Here is a 16922-nt window from a genome sequence, read left to right as displayed (position 1 = left end):
AAATCTCAAGAAAAATTGAGTATGGCTCCCAGTCTTCTGCTGAATGACTTATAGATCATCGCCTATGACTCCACAGATGTCCCTCCTCAGAAGGACGCAGTTGCGAAGCCCCCAGCGGGGAGCCAAAGTCTCCTGCCCTCAGGCTTGGGGTTCATCCGCTCGGGAGCAGCTGAAAGCAGAGAACCCACTACTAATTCCACAGCAGCCCCTGCTGGTTCAAGCTGAACTCCCTCTGCCCGCAGAGCTGGAAATCCTGGGACTTCTCTTGTCACAAGATGTTACTGATGCTGAAACTCCAACACTTTGGCCACCTGATGCCAAGAGCCAGCTCATTTGAAAAGACCCCGATGCTGAGGAAGATTGAAGGCCAAAGCAGAGGAGGACAGCAGAAGATGAGATGGTTAGGTAGCATTACCAACTTAATGGACACGAGTCTGAGCGAACTCTAGGAGGTAGCGAAGGACAGGGGAGACTGGCGTGCGGCAGTCCATGGGGTAGCAAACAGTCAGAGATGACTTAGCGACTGAACAGCAACAAGAGACTTTGCAGCTCACATCGTTTTCATGACTCCAACAGATCAAGCAGTGTCCTGGCCTTAATGTTGCAGCAACAAACACATGACTCTTCATATAACTTTACATGACTCTGGTCTCCCAAAGGAGGAAGAACTTGCTCTAGTTCTAACAAGTTAGCAGAAAGGACGTTTTACGGCGAGGAAATAGAAAGCATAATGCCTCTATTGTATTTAAGGTCAAGGGACACCCAGGAGGCGGCAGAAGTCTGCAGTGTGTGCCACTTGCTAATGGTGGTCAGGTGGGGAAAGCCTAGGCAGATAAAGAAAGGGACAAGAGAGGCCTGTATGGGCGGAGGGGTGCTTTATGTGACAGGTAGCAGACAGAGGCACTGTGACTGCAGCAGTGAGGTGAGGACACAGGGGGTGATGGAACCGTTCCCAAAGACCAGCCTAGACCCCTGCCTGCAAATGCAGGGCTTTTAATAATGTTATTTGTTTCTTTAATTTTGGCTTTGCTGGTCTTCATCGTTGCACGGGCTTTTCTCTAGTTGCAGTGTTCAGGCTTCTCGTTGTCGTGGCTGCTCTTGCTGTGGACCACGGACTCCAGGGTGCCCAGGGTTCAGTAGCTGCAGTGAGTGGGCACAGTAGTTGCAGCTCCAGGCTTTAGAGTACAGGCTTAGTGGTCGTAGCGCATGGGCTCAGTTGCTCCTCAGCACGTGGGATTTTCCCAGGCTAGGGATCAAACCCGTGTTTCCTGCACTGGCAGGAGGATTCTTTACCACCAAGCCACCAGGGAAGCCCCAAACAAACACAATTGTCAAGCCAACTCTTCTATATAGATTTCCCAGAGAAGGCAGGAGAACTCGCTTCTCTTCTAGGGTAATAAAGTAATAAAGCTCCTTTATTAATTTTTCAGACTGGTCAATGTTCAGGAACTGTAGACCCACAGGTCTCTGAGGTATCCTGGTTTCCAGACTCCTCCTCCTCCCTCCCCATGGGCCTGAGATGAGAGAATGTGAGTGCACGGCTGCAGGAACTAGAGAGGTTGAAGCCAAATAGCTTCGAGAAGCAAGGGCTTCAGAAGGCCAGGATGCAGCACCTTGAGCCTCCATCCTGCGCACAGGATGAGGTAGGAGCTCAGAAGGCAAAAACTCCAGGCCTATAGTTGGAAGACAATGTGATGCCCAGCAGAAATTCCTTACCCAGAAAGAAAAATGATCCAAAGGAGACCTGCTGCTTGGTGGGTTTATTTATTTGGTGAAGGAAAGTTATAAATATGGAGCTTTCCAAATCCTTTCCCACATGCTCTATGATGGTTTTAGACTCAGGTTCACAGGTCTCTCTAAAAGGTGACATTTTCTTACCTTACTCTAAGGTCAAAGTTTATTTTTTTTCCTAGTGAGATCCATATTTTATGCTCAAAGTTTAGTTAACTTGGGACTTCTACGGTGGTCCAGTGGTTAAGGGTCCATCCCTCTAGCAGGGGGCATGGGTTTGATCCCTGGTCTGGGAACTAAGATTCCACATGCTTCAAGACAAAAAAAAAATAAAAATAAAAAATTATTTTTAAGTAAATAAATTGATTAATTAAAGTGTGCAGTTTGATGAGTTTTTTTTGTTTTTTTTTTGAGGTTTAGGTAACTTAGCTATACTCCTATTTTCTGTATAGGGCCCATTCGATTTTCCTGTTGGCTCCTACTGAGGCTTTTATTTCATCCATGTTACTTCTTGACCTGCTTTTAAATGGTCAGAAATGCTGACAGACAAAGGGACACTTTAAATGCTGACAGATGTTGCAGGGGATACTTTATCCAGGATAGGGTCTCTGGGAGAGTGTGGGGGGATAATAGTAACGACCTGATGAGATGCCTCAGTCTACAGATCTCCATTATAATCATGAAATGGCCAGCAAAATGGTGGCCTAAGATATTCTAAGATTTCATTCCCCAACAGAAACATCAAAACAAGCAAAGCAGAATGTTGTTTGAGCTCTGGAAAACAGTGAAAAGTTGACAGCAATCAAACAAATGTTCAATCAAGTAAAAGACATCTTTAAAATGGTACAGGGGTTCATGAGGTGACATCAGCAAGATGATGGAATAGAAAGTCTCCAGCTAGTATCCCCCCTCAGCGAAAAAAATTCAGTATGGCTCCATGGGCAAAAGTACTTTTGGGAATCATGTGAATCCCTGATGGAGTCCAAGACCAGGGAGAGGCACATTTAGAAGGTGAGCTCATGCCCAGGTCATTGTCTCACTGACTGGGGTCCCATATACAGACATGAAAACAGATAGAGGAAAAGGATTTAACACCTTTTAATGATTAAAAACTCTCAACAAAACAGGTGCTGAAGGAACTTATCTCAACTCAATAAAGGCCATATCTGACAAGCCCACGGCTAACATACTCAGCGGTGGAAAGCTGAAAGCTTTCCTTCTAAGATCAGGAGTCAGACAGGGTGCCCACTCTCACCACTCCTATTCGACATAATACTGGAAGTACTAGCCAAAGCGATTAGGCAATAAACCCTAAGAACTCCACACACACACACAAAAGGTGTTCAAACTAGTAAACAAATGCAGTAAAGTAGTGGGATATAAAGTCAACACACAAAAATCAGTTGCATTTTTAAACACCAACAATGAACTGACAAATAAATAAATGAAATAATCTCATTTACAATAGCAGCAAAAAGAATAAAATAGGAATAAATTTAACCAAGGAAATGATAGATCTGTATACTGAAAACTATAAAGCCTTGATGAAAATAGCTGAAGAAGATATAAATAAATGGGAAGATATCCCACATTCATGGACTGAAAGAATTAATATTGTCAAAATCTCATACTACCCAAGGCAATCTAGAGATTCAATGAAATCCCCATTAAAATGCCAGTGATATTTGTTCACAGAAATAGGAAAAAAATATCCTGCCACAAAAGTTTTCAAATAGATAAAGAAATCTTGAGAAAGAAGAACAAAACTGGAGGCATGACACTCTGGGATTTCAAACTAAATTACAAATCTATAGTAATCAAAATAGTATAACACTGGGGTAAAAAAGAGATACATTGGCCAATGGAACAGAATCAACAGCCCATAAATAAACCCCAGAAAATGGTCAATTAATCTTTGACAAGGATGCCAAGAACACAATGAAAAAGGATAGTCTCTTCAATAAACGGTCCTGGGAAAACTGCATACCACATGCCAAAGAATTAAACTGGATCCCTATCTTTCAACACTGAAAAAAATTAACTTGAAATGGAATAAAGATTTAAATGTAAGACCTGAAACTATAAATTTCTAGAAGAAAATATAGGGGGAAATCTCCTTGACTTTGGTGTTAGTAATAACTTTTCTGGGTATGACATCAAAAACCCAGGCAAGAAAAGAAAAAAATAAATGCAAATGGGACTACATTAAACTGAAAGTTTTCTGCACAGCAAAGAGATCAGTCAACAAAATGAAAAGGCAACCTACAGAATGGAGAAAATATTTGTAAACCATATATCTGGTAAGGAGTTAATATCTAAAGTATGCAAACACTCATCAACTCAAAAGCCAAACTAGGGACTTCCTTGGTGGTCCAGTGGTTAAGAATCTGCCTTGCAATGGAGGAGATTCAGGTTTGATCCCTGGTCAGGGAATTAAGATCCCACCTGCAGTGGAGCTACTGTGCCCTTGCACTCTTGAGCCTGTGTGCCACAACTAGAGAGTCCATGCACCACGCTGAAACATCCAGCATGGCAAAGATCCTGAGTGCTGCAACTAAGATCCAGTGCAGCCAAATAAATATTTTTAAATGCTTAAAAAAAAATAAAGAAAAACCAAATAGCCTGATTTTCAAATAGGGAAAGGACCTGAATAGAATTTTTTCCAGAGAAGACATACGAACTACCAAAAAAGTATATGAAAAGGTGTTCAACATCACTAATTATTTGGTAAATGCAAGTCAGCACCAAAATGAGATATCACCTTATACTTGTTAGTATGACTATTAAATCAAAAAGATTTAATATCCATTGACAGATGAATGGATAAAGAAGTGGGGGTACATATACACAATGGAATATTACTCAGCCATAAAAAGGAACACATTTGAGTCAGTTTTAAACAGGTGGATGAACCTAGAACCTACTATACAGAGTGAAGTAGGTCAGAAAGAGAAAGATAAATATCATATTCTAATGCCTATGTACGGAATCTAGAAAAATGGTATTGAAGAATTTATTTACAGGGCAACAGTAGAGAAACACACATAGAGAATAGACTTGTGGACATGGGGAGAGAGGAGGAGAGGGTGAGATGTATGGAAAGAGTAACATGGAAACTTACATACTTACATTATGATATGTAAAATAGATAGCCAATGGGAATTTGCTATATGGCTCAGGAAACTCAAACAGAGGCTCTGTGTCAACCTGGAGGGGTGGGGTGGGGGGGGAGATGGGAGGGAGTTTCAGGAGGGAGGGGATACGTGTATATATATGGCTGATTCATGTTGAGGTTTGACAGAATACAACAAAATTCTATAAAGCAATTATCCTTCAATAAAAAATTAATTAAAAAAATCAAAAAGACGAGAACTTACAAATTCTGGCAACTATCTGGAGAAAAGGGAACCCCTATGCACCATTGCTGCTGTTGTTTAGTCGCTAAGTCATATCCAGCTCTCTTGCGACCCCATAGACTGTAGACTGCCAGGTTCCTCTGTCCATGGATTTCCCAGGCAAGAGTATTGGAGTGGGTTGCCATTTCCTCCTCCAGGGGATCTTCCTGACCCAGGGACTGAACCCATGTTTCCTGCATTGACGGGCAGATTCTTTACCACTGAGCCTCTAGGGAAGCCACTATACACCATTGGTGGGGTATAGATTGATAGTCATCAGGGCAAACAGTATGGAGATCCCTCAAAAAGTTAAAAATAGAGCTATCGTATGATCAAGCAATCCGACATCTTTATATGAGTCCTGAGAATCATTATCACATGCTTTTAGGTTGATACGCCCATTGTCAAAACCTCTGTCCCAACCCACTCCACACCCCCGCCCTGACCCCTCTGAACGCAGTGCTCATAGAGCCACTTCCCCTTCTTGCATGGGCTGCCTCAGTCCTGATGTGTAATACAAAGTCTAACTCAGATTACCTGCTCCAGAGAAACATAGAGGAACCTAGGAAATACAAAATAACTTCACTTTCAAGGGATGTAATTTCTTGGTCAGGAATCTTATCCGCTCTATAAGGATCCCTCACCCCTTGTCCTCCTGACTCTTTTCTAGACCCTTCACCTCTCTCTTGCCTCTCTCTTTGTCCCCTTCATCTCTCCCTAATCCTCACCCAGACTATCCAAATATTCTTAAAGATGCCATCTTTCCACACAGTGAACACCCCTCTCTCCACCTCCATTTTCACCCCGTTTCTCATCTCTCACCCCTCCTTCCCACACCTCACCTGGTCCAACATGGCTCTGGAGGGCCAGGGTCTCAGGGCTTCAGGGGAGAGGTTTAAAGGTCCTCCTGCCCAGGAGACGGCTCTGATAGTGCTCCCCACTTGCCCAAGGCTGATCATTAACCTAGAGCACATATAAGAAATGGGCTGTCCCTGGGAAGGGGAAAGCAGTGCCTGCAGCCATGGCCAGCACGCTAAGCCCCAGCACGGTGACTGAGACTTCCAGTCCTCCTGAGACCTCACAGCGCATACACAATGCTGCTGACATCTCCGTCATTGTCATATATTTCGTGTTGGTGATGGCCGTTGGACTGTGGGTATGTAGGAGCTTAGTGGGATGTTCAGAGTGGGCTCAAGGCTTGAGGGTGGGGGAAATGACTGAGGGAGGGAAAAGTGTGATGTGACAGAGCAGAGAGGACATTAAATCAGCTGTCAATAATCAGCTGTCACAGATTTTATTGTCTCTCCCTAAGCAGTCATTTTCTCATGTGTGATGTCAGTAATGCTTCCACTGATTTACTTTATTCTTCTAACAAGCCCATCGTGAGAACAGGACTGTAGACTTATCCTGTTCGGCATTTCCAGCACCTGACATCATGAATAAAGGTGTTGTGTTATTATCTCATTGATTTTATTTTCCTTTGCTCACTTTCTATTAACAACTTAGTTGATTTGGATGCTTATGTCATTTACATTCTTTCTTTCTTTTAAGTAATGAGCTGGAGGCTGCAAATTTTCTTCCAAGCACAGCTTTAGCAATAGATACCTCACATTGTATTCATCAATGAAAATAAACAGAGCAATTAGGACAGAAGTTGGGAAATATGATTTCTTAAAGTGCTTTGGTTTCTATGAAGTTGTGATTTTGAAGTCCTTGAAAAATTGGTGCTGTATCACAGTTTTGAGGATAATGTTTCTCTTTAGGAGTGCTGGAAAAGAAGGTCATGTCTGTCAGAACCCTGGCCAGAGATTCTGGGACATCTCAGGGGCTCTTTCTGAGGCTTGACTCGTAAATGTCTTCCCTTCTGCTCAGGCAATGCTGAGGACTAACCGGGGCACTGTTGGAGGCTTCTTTCTGGCTGGCCGAGATGTGACCTGGTGGCCGGTGAGTGAGTCAAAGCTTCCTGGCGATACATTTCCAGTGTGTATGTTTAAGGACAAGCCAAGGAAACATGTAGAGTGCTGATCATGTCTGAGGTGCTTTGATTGCCTGCTTTCTGGTGTCTCTTTTCCTAAACCCCTGACCTCAGAGCTCAGCCCTGTCATTCCAGTAAACAAGAATACATCACCCATTATGAGAGCAGGTGTCGTGTGGCATTTGGAAAGAGCTGGTTTGGCTCCGATTCTTTTCTTTTAATTTATTTTTAATCGGAGGATAATTGTTTGCAGTGTTGTGTTAGTTTCTGCCGTAGGGCAACGTGAATCATCCATAAGTATACATATGCCCCCTCCCACGTGAACCCCCCACCCACCCTCGTCCCCTCCTCTAGGTCGTCACGGAGCACCAGGCTGAGCTCCCTGTGCCACACAGCGGGTTCCCACTAGCTGTCTATTTTACACACGGGAGCGTATACATGTCAACTCTACTCTCTCAATTTTTAAAAATCATTCAGGGCCTTTCCTGGTGGCCCAGTGGCTGAGACCCCACCTTCTAATGCAGGGGACGCAGGCTCGATCCCTGGTTGGGGAACTAAGATCCCACATGCCAACGGATAACTAAGCCGAGTGCGGCGACTAGAGAAGCCCAAAAGCCGCAACTACTGAGCCCAAGCACTCTAGAGCCCATGCCCCGAAACAAGGGAAGCCTGTGCACCAAAATGAAAAGACCCAGCACAGCCAAAAAATAATTCAAAAATGTGAAAACAATATTATATACCAACCGCGCAAAAACTGATGACCAGCTAAATTTAGGCCACAAGCTATAAGCTTGCTGACTCCTGCCGTATGGAGAAGTAATGGAAACATCTCAATATTTACCTGAAGAAGTCTGACTTGGGACTTTTAGCTCTGACCCTAATCTCTTCCCTTGGATTCCAGATGGGCGCCTCCCTCTTCGCCAGTAACATCGGCAGTGGCCACTTCGTGGGGCTGGCAGGGACCGGAGCAGCTTCGGGAATCGCCATTGCAGCATTTGAATGGAACGTAAGTGACATCACGGGCTTGTTCTTTAAATCGAAACTCTAGGTGTGTTTGTCTGTGCTACCCATTCCGATATTCTTGGGCTTCCCCTGTGGCTCAGCTGGTAAAGAATCCACCTGCAATGCAGGAGACCTGGGTTTGATCCCCGGGTTGGGAAGATCCCCTGGAGAAGGGAAATTACCCCACTCCAGTATTTGGCCTGGAGAATTCCATGGACTGTACAGTCCATGGGGTTGTGAAGAGTTGGACACAACTGAGTGACTTTCACTTTCCCTTTTCTTTTCTGCATAGCACAAACTCCTCTTTGGTTTGACTTCTATTTCTCCTTCTTCTTGAACCTCAGGGCCTTCCCTGTGTAACCCATTTTGCCCAGGCCATACCCTACCTCTGAGGTTTCACTAAAGCCATTATTCCCACCCTGGAAGTCATCTCTATATCATTTAATCCCACTTTTACTTGACCTCCTTGATCATTTTAGCTCTCATTTTTCTCTCTCCCCCCGCCCCGAGCTATATTATACATTCAGTCTGAATTAGAAGCAAGAAATTAAAACATGTACAAGTAATGACCCCGTCTTTGAAAAGCTTACATCCCAGTGGGAGAGACAGATAAACATTCACTGCAGTGTAGAAAGCACAAGGAGAGAAGCATGCATGGAGCACTGAGAGATCTCAACAGAAGGAAACAGAAGGGGCATGGATGGATGCAGAAGGGGCATCCATCCTAGATGGTGGGTGGGACCAGGCAGGTGTCCAGGGAACTTCCTGAGGCTGCTGCCAGACAGAGGAGTAGAAATTGGCCAAGGAAGTGACAGAACAGTAAAGAGTAAATGATTTGGAGGTAGCAGATCGAATCTCTAAGACTTGGTGATTGAGTTCCTAATTGCTGCACTGCCACCTCACCAGTGCAAGCTGTGTGTTCTTAATTAGATTCTAAGATCTTTAAGCACAAGGGGCCATCTCCTCTCGTGTCACTCACACCACCCCATCATTCAGCATTTGACTGGGCACAATCTGTAAACATTTCGTGAGTTGACTGAGTGTCTTCGGTTCTATTCACTTATCCTTTCTAGTGTTTGTTTGTGAATGTATATGCCTATCAGTCAGGGAGATGCTTATGTGGAAGAAAGTTGGATCATTGTAAACTATATGTATATAAACAGACTATCCTGGATAGACTCAGCAAGGGAATTTGTGTCGTCACAAGTAACCGTGCCCCACCCCTATTGAAGATTTTGCCCCAGTAATTACTTTAGTAGTATCAGAGACTCAGAATGGACCCAGCCTCCCCGTGTGCCCTATGGTCTGGGTTTCGCTTTGATGGTGCCATGGAGTCGAGAAAGGAGCCAGCCTCCAGAAGCGTGGACAAAATGCCCTATGGCCCCAGGGAGTGTGGTTATCAGCTTGCTGGGAGCCTGGCTCTTTTAACTGTGACCTTGGGTTTCTTTAATCTCTGTGAGGTTCAGGTTACCCCTCCATAAATCAGGAATAACTGTGCTTATCGCATCTGCCTCACCTGGTGCTGTGAGAACAGCATGAGTGATAGAAGTGAAGATGTTTTCATAAATGTTAATATTCATGTAAGATTGTACTATTATCATCATTATATATGGCAAGACTTGGGGAGGCAATGGGAATATTCTTCTGTCTCTAAATTTCTCATTGGTTTGTCACTCTATATGATTCCTGACATTCAAGAATAATTCCTAGGGCCTTCCCTCGTGGCTTAGTGGTTAAGAATCCACCTCCCAATATAGGGGATAATGGTTTGATCCATGGTGGGGGAACCGAGATCCCTCATGCCGCAGGGCAACTAAGCCCACTCACCGTACAGAAAGATTCCATGTGCTGCAAGGAAGACTCGACACAACTACATTTTTTTTAAGAATAATTCCTTTTGGTTAAGATTGTATGACCTTCTAGTGGTCCAGCTGGGCTCAGATCTCTGACTGTCCATTTTTCACCACACATCTTTGCCACATCCTAAGCCCCAGGAAATGTGATCTCTGGATCATGGAAGCAGAAGAAAGAGACCCACAGCTGTCTTGGGATCCTGAGTGGGACAGGATTGAAGCAAACATTATATCTTCAGACTTGGAGGTTGTGAAGCGAAAAGGCCCACAAGCCAAACCTCTCTAACTTCCTCTCTGTCCTTGGTTTCTTATAGGCCTTGCTGCTGTTGCTGGTTCTAGGGTGGTTCTTTGTCCCCATTTACATCAAGGCAGGGGTGAGTAGCCACAGGTGTTCTCTGGCGCACATGTCAGGCATTCATTTATTCCCTCATTTTTTTCTGCTCAGCTATGAAACCTGAGTAACATTATTCGCCCCAGAATTTCTGAGCTTACATTTACATAAGACCACTAACTACTGGACTTCCCTGGTGATCCAGTGGTAAAGAATCTGCCTGCCAATGCAGGAGACAAGGGTTTGATCGCTGGTCCAGGAAGACCCCACACATCGCTGGATGACTCATCCCATGTGCCATACTACTGAGCATGTGCTCTAGAGCCCTCCAGCCGCAACTACTGAGCCCACGTGCTGCCCACAAAACTACTGAAACCAGCTCCTGGAGCCTGTGCTCTGAGACAAGAAAAAGCCACTGCAATGAGAAGTCCACGCATCACCAGCAAGGAGCAGGCCCCGCTCGCTGCAACTAGAGAAAGCCTGCAAGCAGCAACAAATACCCAGCGCGGCCAAAAAATAATACAAATCACAAAAGAATTTTCAAAACTTAAAAAAAGACCACGAAGTGCTGCAGGATTGCTCTTGAAAATGGCTGCAGTCAGCTATCCTCTTGCTGATCACTGTTGGGATTCTACTTTTCCGACATTCTTACCAATACATGATATTTTCCTTTATTCTAACTTTTGTCATCCTGACGTTTGTAAGGTAGCTTTTTTTAATGACGGGTAGGAAGCACCATGCTGTGGTGGCTCCCCTTCAATCTGGGCGTTGCCAGCCAACTGGGGCGCTGCTGTGCCTCTTGCAGCATAACTGCCACACCCACTCCCTCTGCGCTGAGGGGTGCCGTGTCCTGGGATAATTCCTGGGATGGGGCTCCCAGGGAGCAAGCTTTACTGCCTACTCCCTCTGCATGTCACTGTATAGCCTGTGCTCATCCTGAGTCCCTTCCCATTCCGGGCTTGGGCAAGCTCTGCCCTCTTTGGTGCAGGGATCCACAGCACATAACTCATGCATGTGTTCTTGGACATGGCTTACCATCCTTGCGGTGGTTCTGCACAGTCTCTGAGCCCCAAGAGTTCCCCTTCTTGTTTTTGATAATATTATATTAATATTTATTTAAGATTCTTTTATACTGGGGGAGATGAAGCCATGAGCTTTGTCTGCTGTGAAGGAACCAGAAAAATGTACCCTTTAAGCTGATCACAAAGCTGATCTAGTATTTTGATAATGATAACCTCAGCTTTTTCTCTACATAGGATTTAATGTAACTCTTCTTTTCGATAAAGACAATCATGTGAATGTACATACAGATGCATATTTGCAATTTATTCAATTATCTATTTATCATGTAACTGTAATTGCAGTCCGTTATTTATGTTGTTTTTGCTAGACTGCAACATTATCAGTGAAAATAATAAATATTATCTCTTGAGCATCACCATTCATTTGGTGTTGTGGTAGGTATTTTACACCTACTTCCATATTAAAGCCCCACATTACAGGTGAGAAAACAGAGGTTCAGAGAGACCGTCATTTGCCAAAGGTCACAATCTGGGAACAGATCCCAAGAATGCTTGAGTCCAATGCCCATGTTCTTTCCAGACTCACAGCTTCCCAAGGGACTGTGCCTTCTCACTCATGTCTCCCCACCTTGGGGGTGTTACCCACCTTGAGGGTAACTGCCACACACAGTTACCTGTCCACAGAGGCTTAATACATGTTGGATCATCTGAATGTGTGGGACCCTGAAGATGAATCCCTGCTGGTGTCTGTCTCTGCAGGTGATGACCATGCCGGAATACCTGAGGAAGCGGTTTGGTGGGAAGCGGCTCCAGGTCTACCTCTCCATCCTCTCCCTGTTTATCTGTGTGGCTTTGAGAATCTCAGTGAGTTCAGTGCCCTCCTGGTGTTTTAGCTTCAAGAGGGACAAGAGTGCTAAGATCAGAGAACTTTATGGGTCAAGCCATATATGGATGTTTTAAAACTACTTGGGGTCTCTCTCAACGTGTTAATCATTCAGTTGTGTCTGACTCTGTGACCCCATGGAGCTCAGCAGGCTCCTCTGCCCGTGGAATTCTCCAGGCAAGAATTCTGGAGTGGGTAGCAATTCCCTTCTACAGAGGATCTTCCCAACCCAAGTATCAAACCCAGGTTTCCTGCATGGCAGACAGATTCTTTAAAATCTGAGCCACCAGGGGGTCTCTCTGCCAAGATTTTATGCCCAAAAGAAAGGGTGGGGGGAGCTTCAGAAACCCTGCATTCATAGAGTAAAAGAATTCTGAGTCACAAGAGCCTCCAGAGTATAAACCCATTGTTCCACTAAGACCATGAAAAAATAATGGATGGACAGAAAGAGCAGAAGGTCTCATTCAAGTGTCACAGCAATTCAGTAGCAGAAACAAGAAGGATTCTCTAGCTCCCACCTCCCTCTGCATAATAACCTTTTCATTCTCATTGTCAAGGCCAGTCTAGGTTTACATTTTCCTTTTCAGCTTGACTATCTAACATGAAGACCAGAAGGGAAAGTGTTTTGTATTATTATACTGATTTTGCTTAAATGTACCTTATTTTATCTGAGATTGCCCATATGAAACAAATGACACAAACAAGAGTTAAAAGAATTCTAAAGTTTTTTTTTTTAGTCTCTTGGAGATAATTATTGAGGAAAGAAGAAATTTGAAGATTCAGTAGTACATGTAGAAACCAAAGAGAAATCTCCTCATGTGTCAGTGACTAAGGACATGATCTCCTGAGAGTTTATAGTCCAGGCAGTCCACTAGAGCAGAAGTTCACCCTGCTTATCGATCCATGATTGAGCCGAATCATGATTGGAAGTAAACCAGCTGCTTAGATTAGATGGCCCGAGCCTTCCTAATGCAACGTGAGCATTTCCCAGTACTTATTATAAATTGTTGGGCTCCATGTTAGGGGAACAAGATTCCTGTTCACTAGCAGTTCACTACTTCCTTCCTGTCGTTAAGGAAGGGTATAAGAATTTTACATGTGAAATAGCACTTTATGGCATTATATGCAAATATATTAAACTAAGAGCTGGACTAGAGTGTGTAGATAAGTGCAGGAAATGTGCTGCAGGGCGGGAAAGAGGATGGCAGTCCGTGCTGGGTGGAATTGGAGGTCGTCCCCATTGGTGAGGGCTGGGGGCACTTGAGTCCCAGGACAGGAAGGTGAGGAGAGTCCAAGGGAGGCAGAGGAGCCTGCAGGTGTTGGGGGCTTCGTGCTTACATGCTCCTCCGGTGAGTGGGAGCTGGTGATTTCCGTTCTCCTCTGGCTCTGACATCTAGAGCTTTATGATGCTAGAGTATGAACGAGGTGCTGGAGCAGAATGACAGGTACCAAAGGGAGGCAGCCTCCTGAGGTGGTTGGTTCCTGCTGGTGGGGAAGGGGTGGAAGATTGGGGAGCTGAATGGAGCAACACAGAGGCCCAGAGCATGCGTGTGACTATGCACGGTCTGGTGTGGGCAGCTGGAAAGATCCTGTAGCAGGAGTCCATTCTCACCTACAAGGTTATATCTTAAGTGGTATCAATAGTCCTAGACATGACATTTTGTGTACTCTTATACACTGATAACAGCTTCTGTCCTGGTTACTTATTAAACAGATCAACAACTTTCACAGCCATCTCCTGCCCCAAGTTTTAAAAAGATCATATTGTTCACTGGTTCTCAACCTCCAGTAATGTATAAGGTCCAAGAGTGCTCAGTCATGTCTGACTCTTTTGCGCCTCCATGGAATGTAGCCCACCAGGCTCCTCTGTCCATGGGATTCTCCAGGCAAGAATATTGGAGTGGGTGGCCATGCCCTTTTCCAGGGGATCTTCCCAGCCCCGGGATAGAACTGGCATCTCTTATGTCTCCTGCACTGACAGGCAGATTCTTCTCTTCTAGCACCACCTGGGAAGCCCCAAAGGATGGTATGGTCTCACTAGGGTTGTGGTAGGTGGCAAGCTGAGAGAAAAGAAAGGCTTTTCTTGACTGGGAATCAAACCTGGGCCAAGGCTGTGAGAGTGCTGAATCCTAATCACTAGGCCACCAGGGAGCATCAAATATTAATGGGAAGACATCAGTGATGAGCTGAGTGAGGCAGTGCATGTTTCCTTTCCACCCTGATTGTTCTCTCTTTAGTCAGACATATTTTCTGGAGCCATATTCATCAAACTGGCCTTGGGATTGGACCTATACCTGGCGATCTTCATCCTCTTGGCTATCACTGCTATTTACACAATCACTGGTGAGCCCGTGCTATCCTTTGCCTACCTCACCCCAAGCTGTCATTAGCATTGTCACTGCCATGTAAGGATACCCTTTTTTTCCATTATGAGATTCAAGCACAGATGGAGAAACATAACTAGAGCAAAGAAAACAGTATGAGGTGTGAGCACCATGACATGGTAAACGGGATGGGAAAATGGTGACTTGGCTCAGCTATGTGTCTGGTACGCAGACCGGCATTTGGAATCCTGCGTAACATACACATGGGAGGTCGAGATGAAATAGTGGCTTAGACCCGAGACTGGCAACACCAAGGCAGGGCCCAAGTGAGTACATGCCAGGGCACAGTGGTGGGACTATGAGCCGCAGAATCAGGAAAGGAAAACAGGAACAGAGGGTTGGTTGTGGGAGGAAAGGTGTGGTAATAATTCAAGCAGGCTTTCATGAGCCAGATGTACCAGTGTTCTCCCTCATGCATACAAATATGAAAATCAAACTATGCCAGCTCAACTGGAAAAATAAAGAAAAAGTATAGCTGGAACAATAGAGACAGTCCTAAAGCCATTTTTATACATCAAGTACGTGTCTCAGGATAAGTGACAGATAAGGGCATAAATCTCCTATTTTCAGTAACCATCTTGTTTCCCTCTCATAAAGGGAGTATCTCATTAACTGAGATTCTGTGAGCCCAGAGTTGAAAGGGAAGTTTTTGTGGTTCGAACAACACTGCAGGAAAACACAGCTCATCAAATGTATCTGGTTCTCGACTAATGAAACAATAATACACTCCAACGGGAGAGCAAAAATGGCCTTGCCCAGTTTTTTGAGAGCAAGTGTAATTGTGCTAAATGGAGCAAACTGAGGGATCAGCGAGGGAAAATCTATGGTATTAAAACTTTGCCTTTATTGCTATTTAATATTCAAAAATTCACACAAAGGTGGAACTCCACTATAATTCATAGAAACTGAGTCAAGTCAAGGCAAGGAAGACAAGAGGACCAACGAGAGCCATGACTACTAAGGCGACAAAGATGCCGAGAGGGGCTTGTGGTCCATCCAGGAGCGTTTGATATGTTTTTTGCTGAGTTATTTCTAGAGTTTGGGTAGAGGAGAACACAGAAGTGACAGCAGATAGATGAGGACGCATGAGTAAAATGTCCTGATTCCTTTCTTTCTCTTCACAGGGGGCTTGGCCTCAGTTATTTACACAGACACCCTCCAAACGGTCATCATGCTCATAGGTTCCTTTATTCTCATGGGGTTTGGTAAGTGATAATGGTATGAGCAATGCCCTGGGGTCAGAAACCCTGGGACTTGCGTCTGTTCAGTCTGACTGCTCTTGACTGTGTCAGCTGCCTCCCTTTTGTTTGGTCACATTTTCCAATCATTCGCATAATTCGGAGAACTTCTTTCTTTCGCGTACTCCTTACGCAGAAAGGAGTGTCTGCGAACTTCTTTCTTACTGTACTATCTCAGCATGAAGAAGTAAGGGAGAACTTTGCCTTCTATGGCGCTCCCTGGTCGCTCAGATGGTAAAGAGTCTGCCTGCAGTGCGGAGACCTGGGTTCGATCCCTGGCTGGGGAAGATCCCCTGGAGAAGGAAATGGCAACCTACTCCAATATTCTTGCCTGGAAAATCCCATGGACGGAGGAACCTGGCAGGTTACAGCCCATGGGGTCGCAAAGAGTTGGACGTGACTGAGCGACTTCACTTTCACTTTTCACTTTTACCTCCTTTGAAAAACTATTGCTTAGATAAATTATTTTGTTTAATCTTAATATCCTTGTGTTCAGAATGGGCAAAATTAGTACCACTGAGTTGACATTTTGTGAAAGTATTCGTGCATGGATCCAATGCACAGAAACCTTTCATTTACCTAAAATCCTCATTAAATGAAGGATTAAATATTAGGAAATATTTACATAACTAAATATTAACTTAATTATGACTGATGGAAATTATTGAAGAATATTCATTACTCTATTATTATATAAGTAACAGATATACTTTGTATTTTCCTTTATGACTCTCACTTATTAGTACCATCAGTTATTCATTCTTTTAAGTCATGCCAGATCACTATTGATGAATCTGATTTACAGCTTGCTAATTTTGGGCTTCTTTTATTATAGTTTTTGTTTTTGTTTCCATAGAAAATCCATGCATAAAGTAAAAAGGATATAGGGTGAAGACAAATGCCCTTTCATCCCTCCCTTGTCCAGCAGTCACCCTGCTCCAACACCCACTCGAGTTGCACTGAATGAAACATTCCTGAACACGCAGGCACCTAATCAGAGCTTAAAGATACAAGGCAAAAACTGATAGAACTACAGAGACAACAAATTCACAATGATGACTGGTGATTTTGTCGGAACATGGCTGCCATTAACCACATGTGGCTATTT

General features: G+C 44.2%; 1 protein-coding gene across 2 annotated transcripts in view; it reads left to right on the top strand.

Moving 5' to 3' along the window:
* The first annotated feature begins 213 nt into the window (after positions 1-213).
* LOC110123562 (solute carrier family 5 member 4) overlaps positions 214-16922 on the top strand; it is a 31090-nt gene continuing 14381 nt past the window's right edge. The window contains exons 1-8 of one of the 2 annotated variants that reach the window (XM_070474684.1): positions 214-267; positions 6211-6282; positions 6999-7070; positions 8003-8107; positions 10271-10330; positions 12069-12173; positions 14430-14535; positions 15701-15781. In XM_070474684.1, coding sequence (XP_070330785.1) covers positions 6265-6282; positions 6999-7070; positions 8003-8107; positions 10271-10330; positions 12069-12173; positions 14430-14535; positions 15701-15781 — 547 coding nt within the window. In that variant the 5' untranslated portion in view covers positions 214-267; positions 6211-6264. Of the gene's footprint in view, positions 268-6120; positions 6283-6998; positions 7071-8002; positions 8108-10270; positions 10331-12068; positions 12174-14429; positions 14536-15700; positions 15782-16922 lie in introns of those variants that run through there. The other variant, XM_070474683.1, reaches the window with a different exon arrangement.

This window comes from Odocoileus virginianus, chromosome 12 (assembly GCF_023699985.2).
Source record: "Odocoileus virginianus isolate 20LAN1187 ecotype Illinois chromosome 12, Ovbor_1.2, whole genome shotgun sequence".
Classification (NCBI taxonomy): domain Eukaryota; kingdom Metazoa; phylum Chordata; class Mammalia; order Artiodactyla; family Cervidae; genus Odocoileus; species Odocoileus virginianus.
Note: the sequence above shows the minus strand (reverse complement) of the source record. Positions and strands in the feature narration are given on the sequence as shown.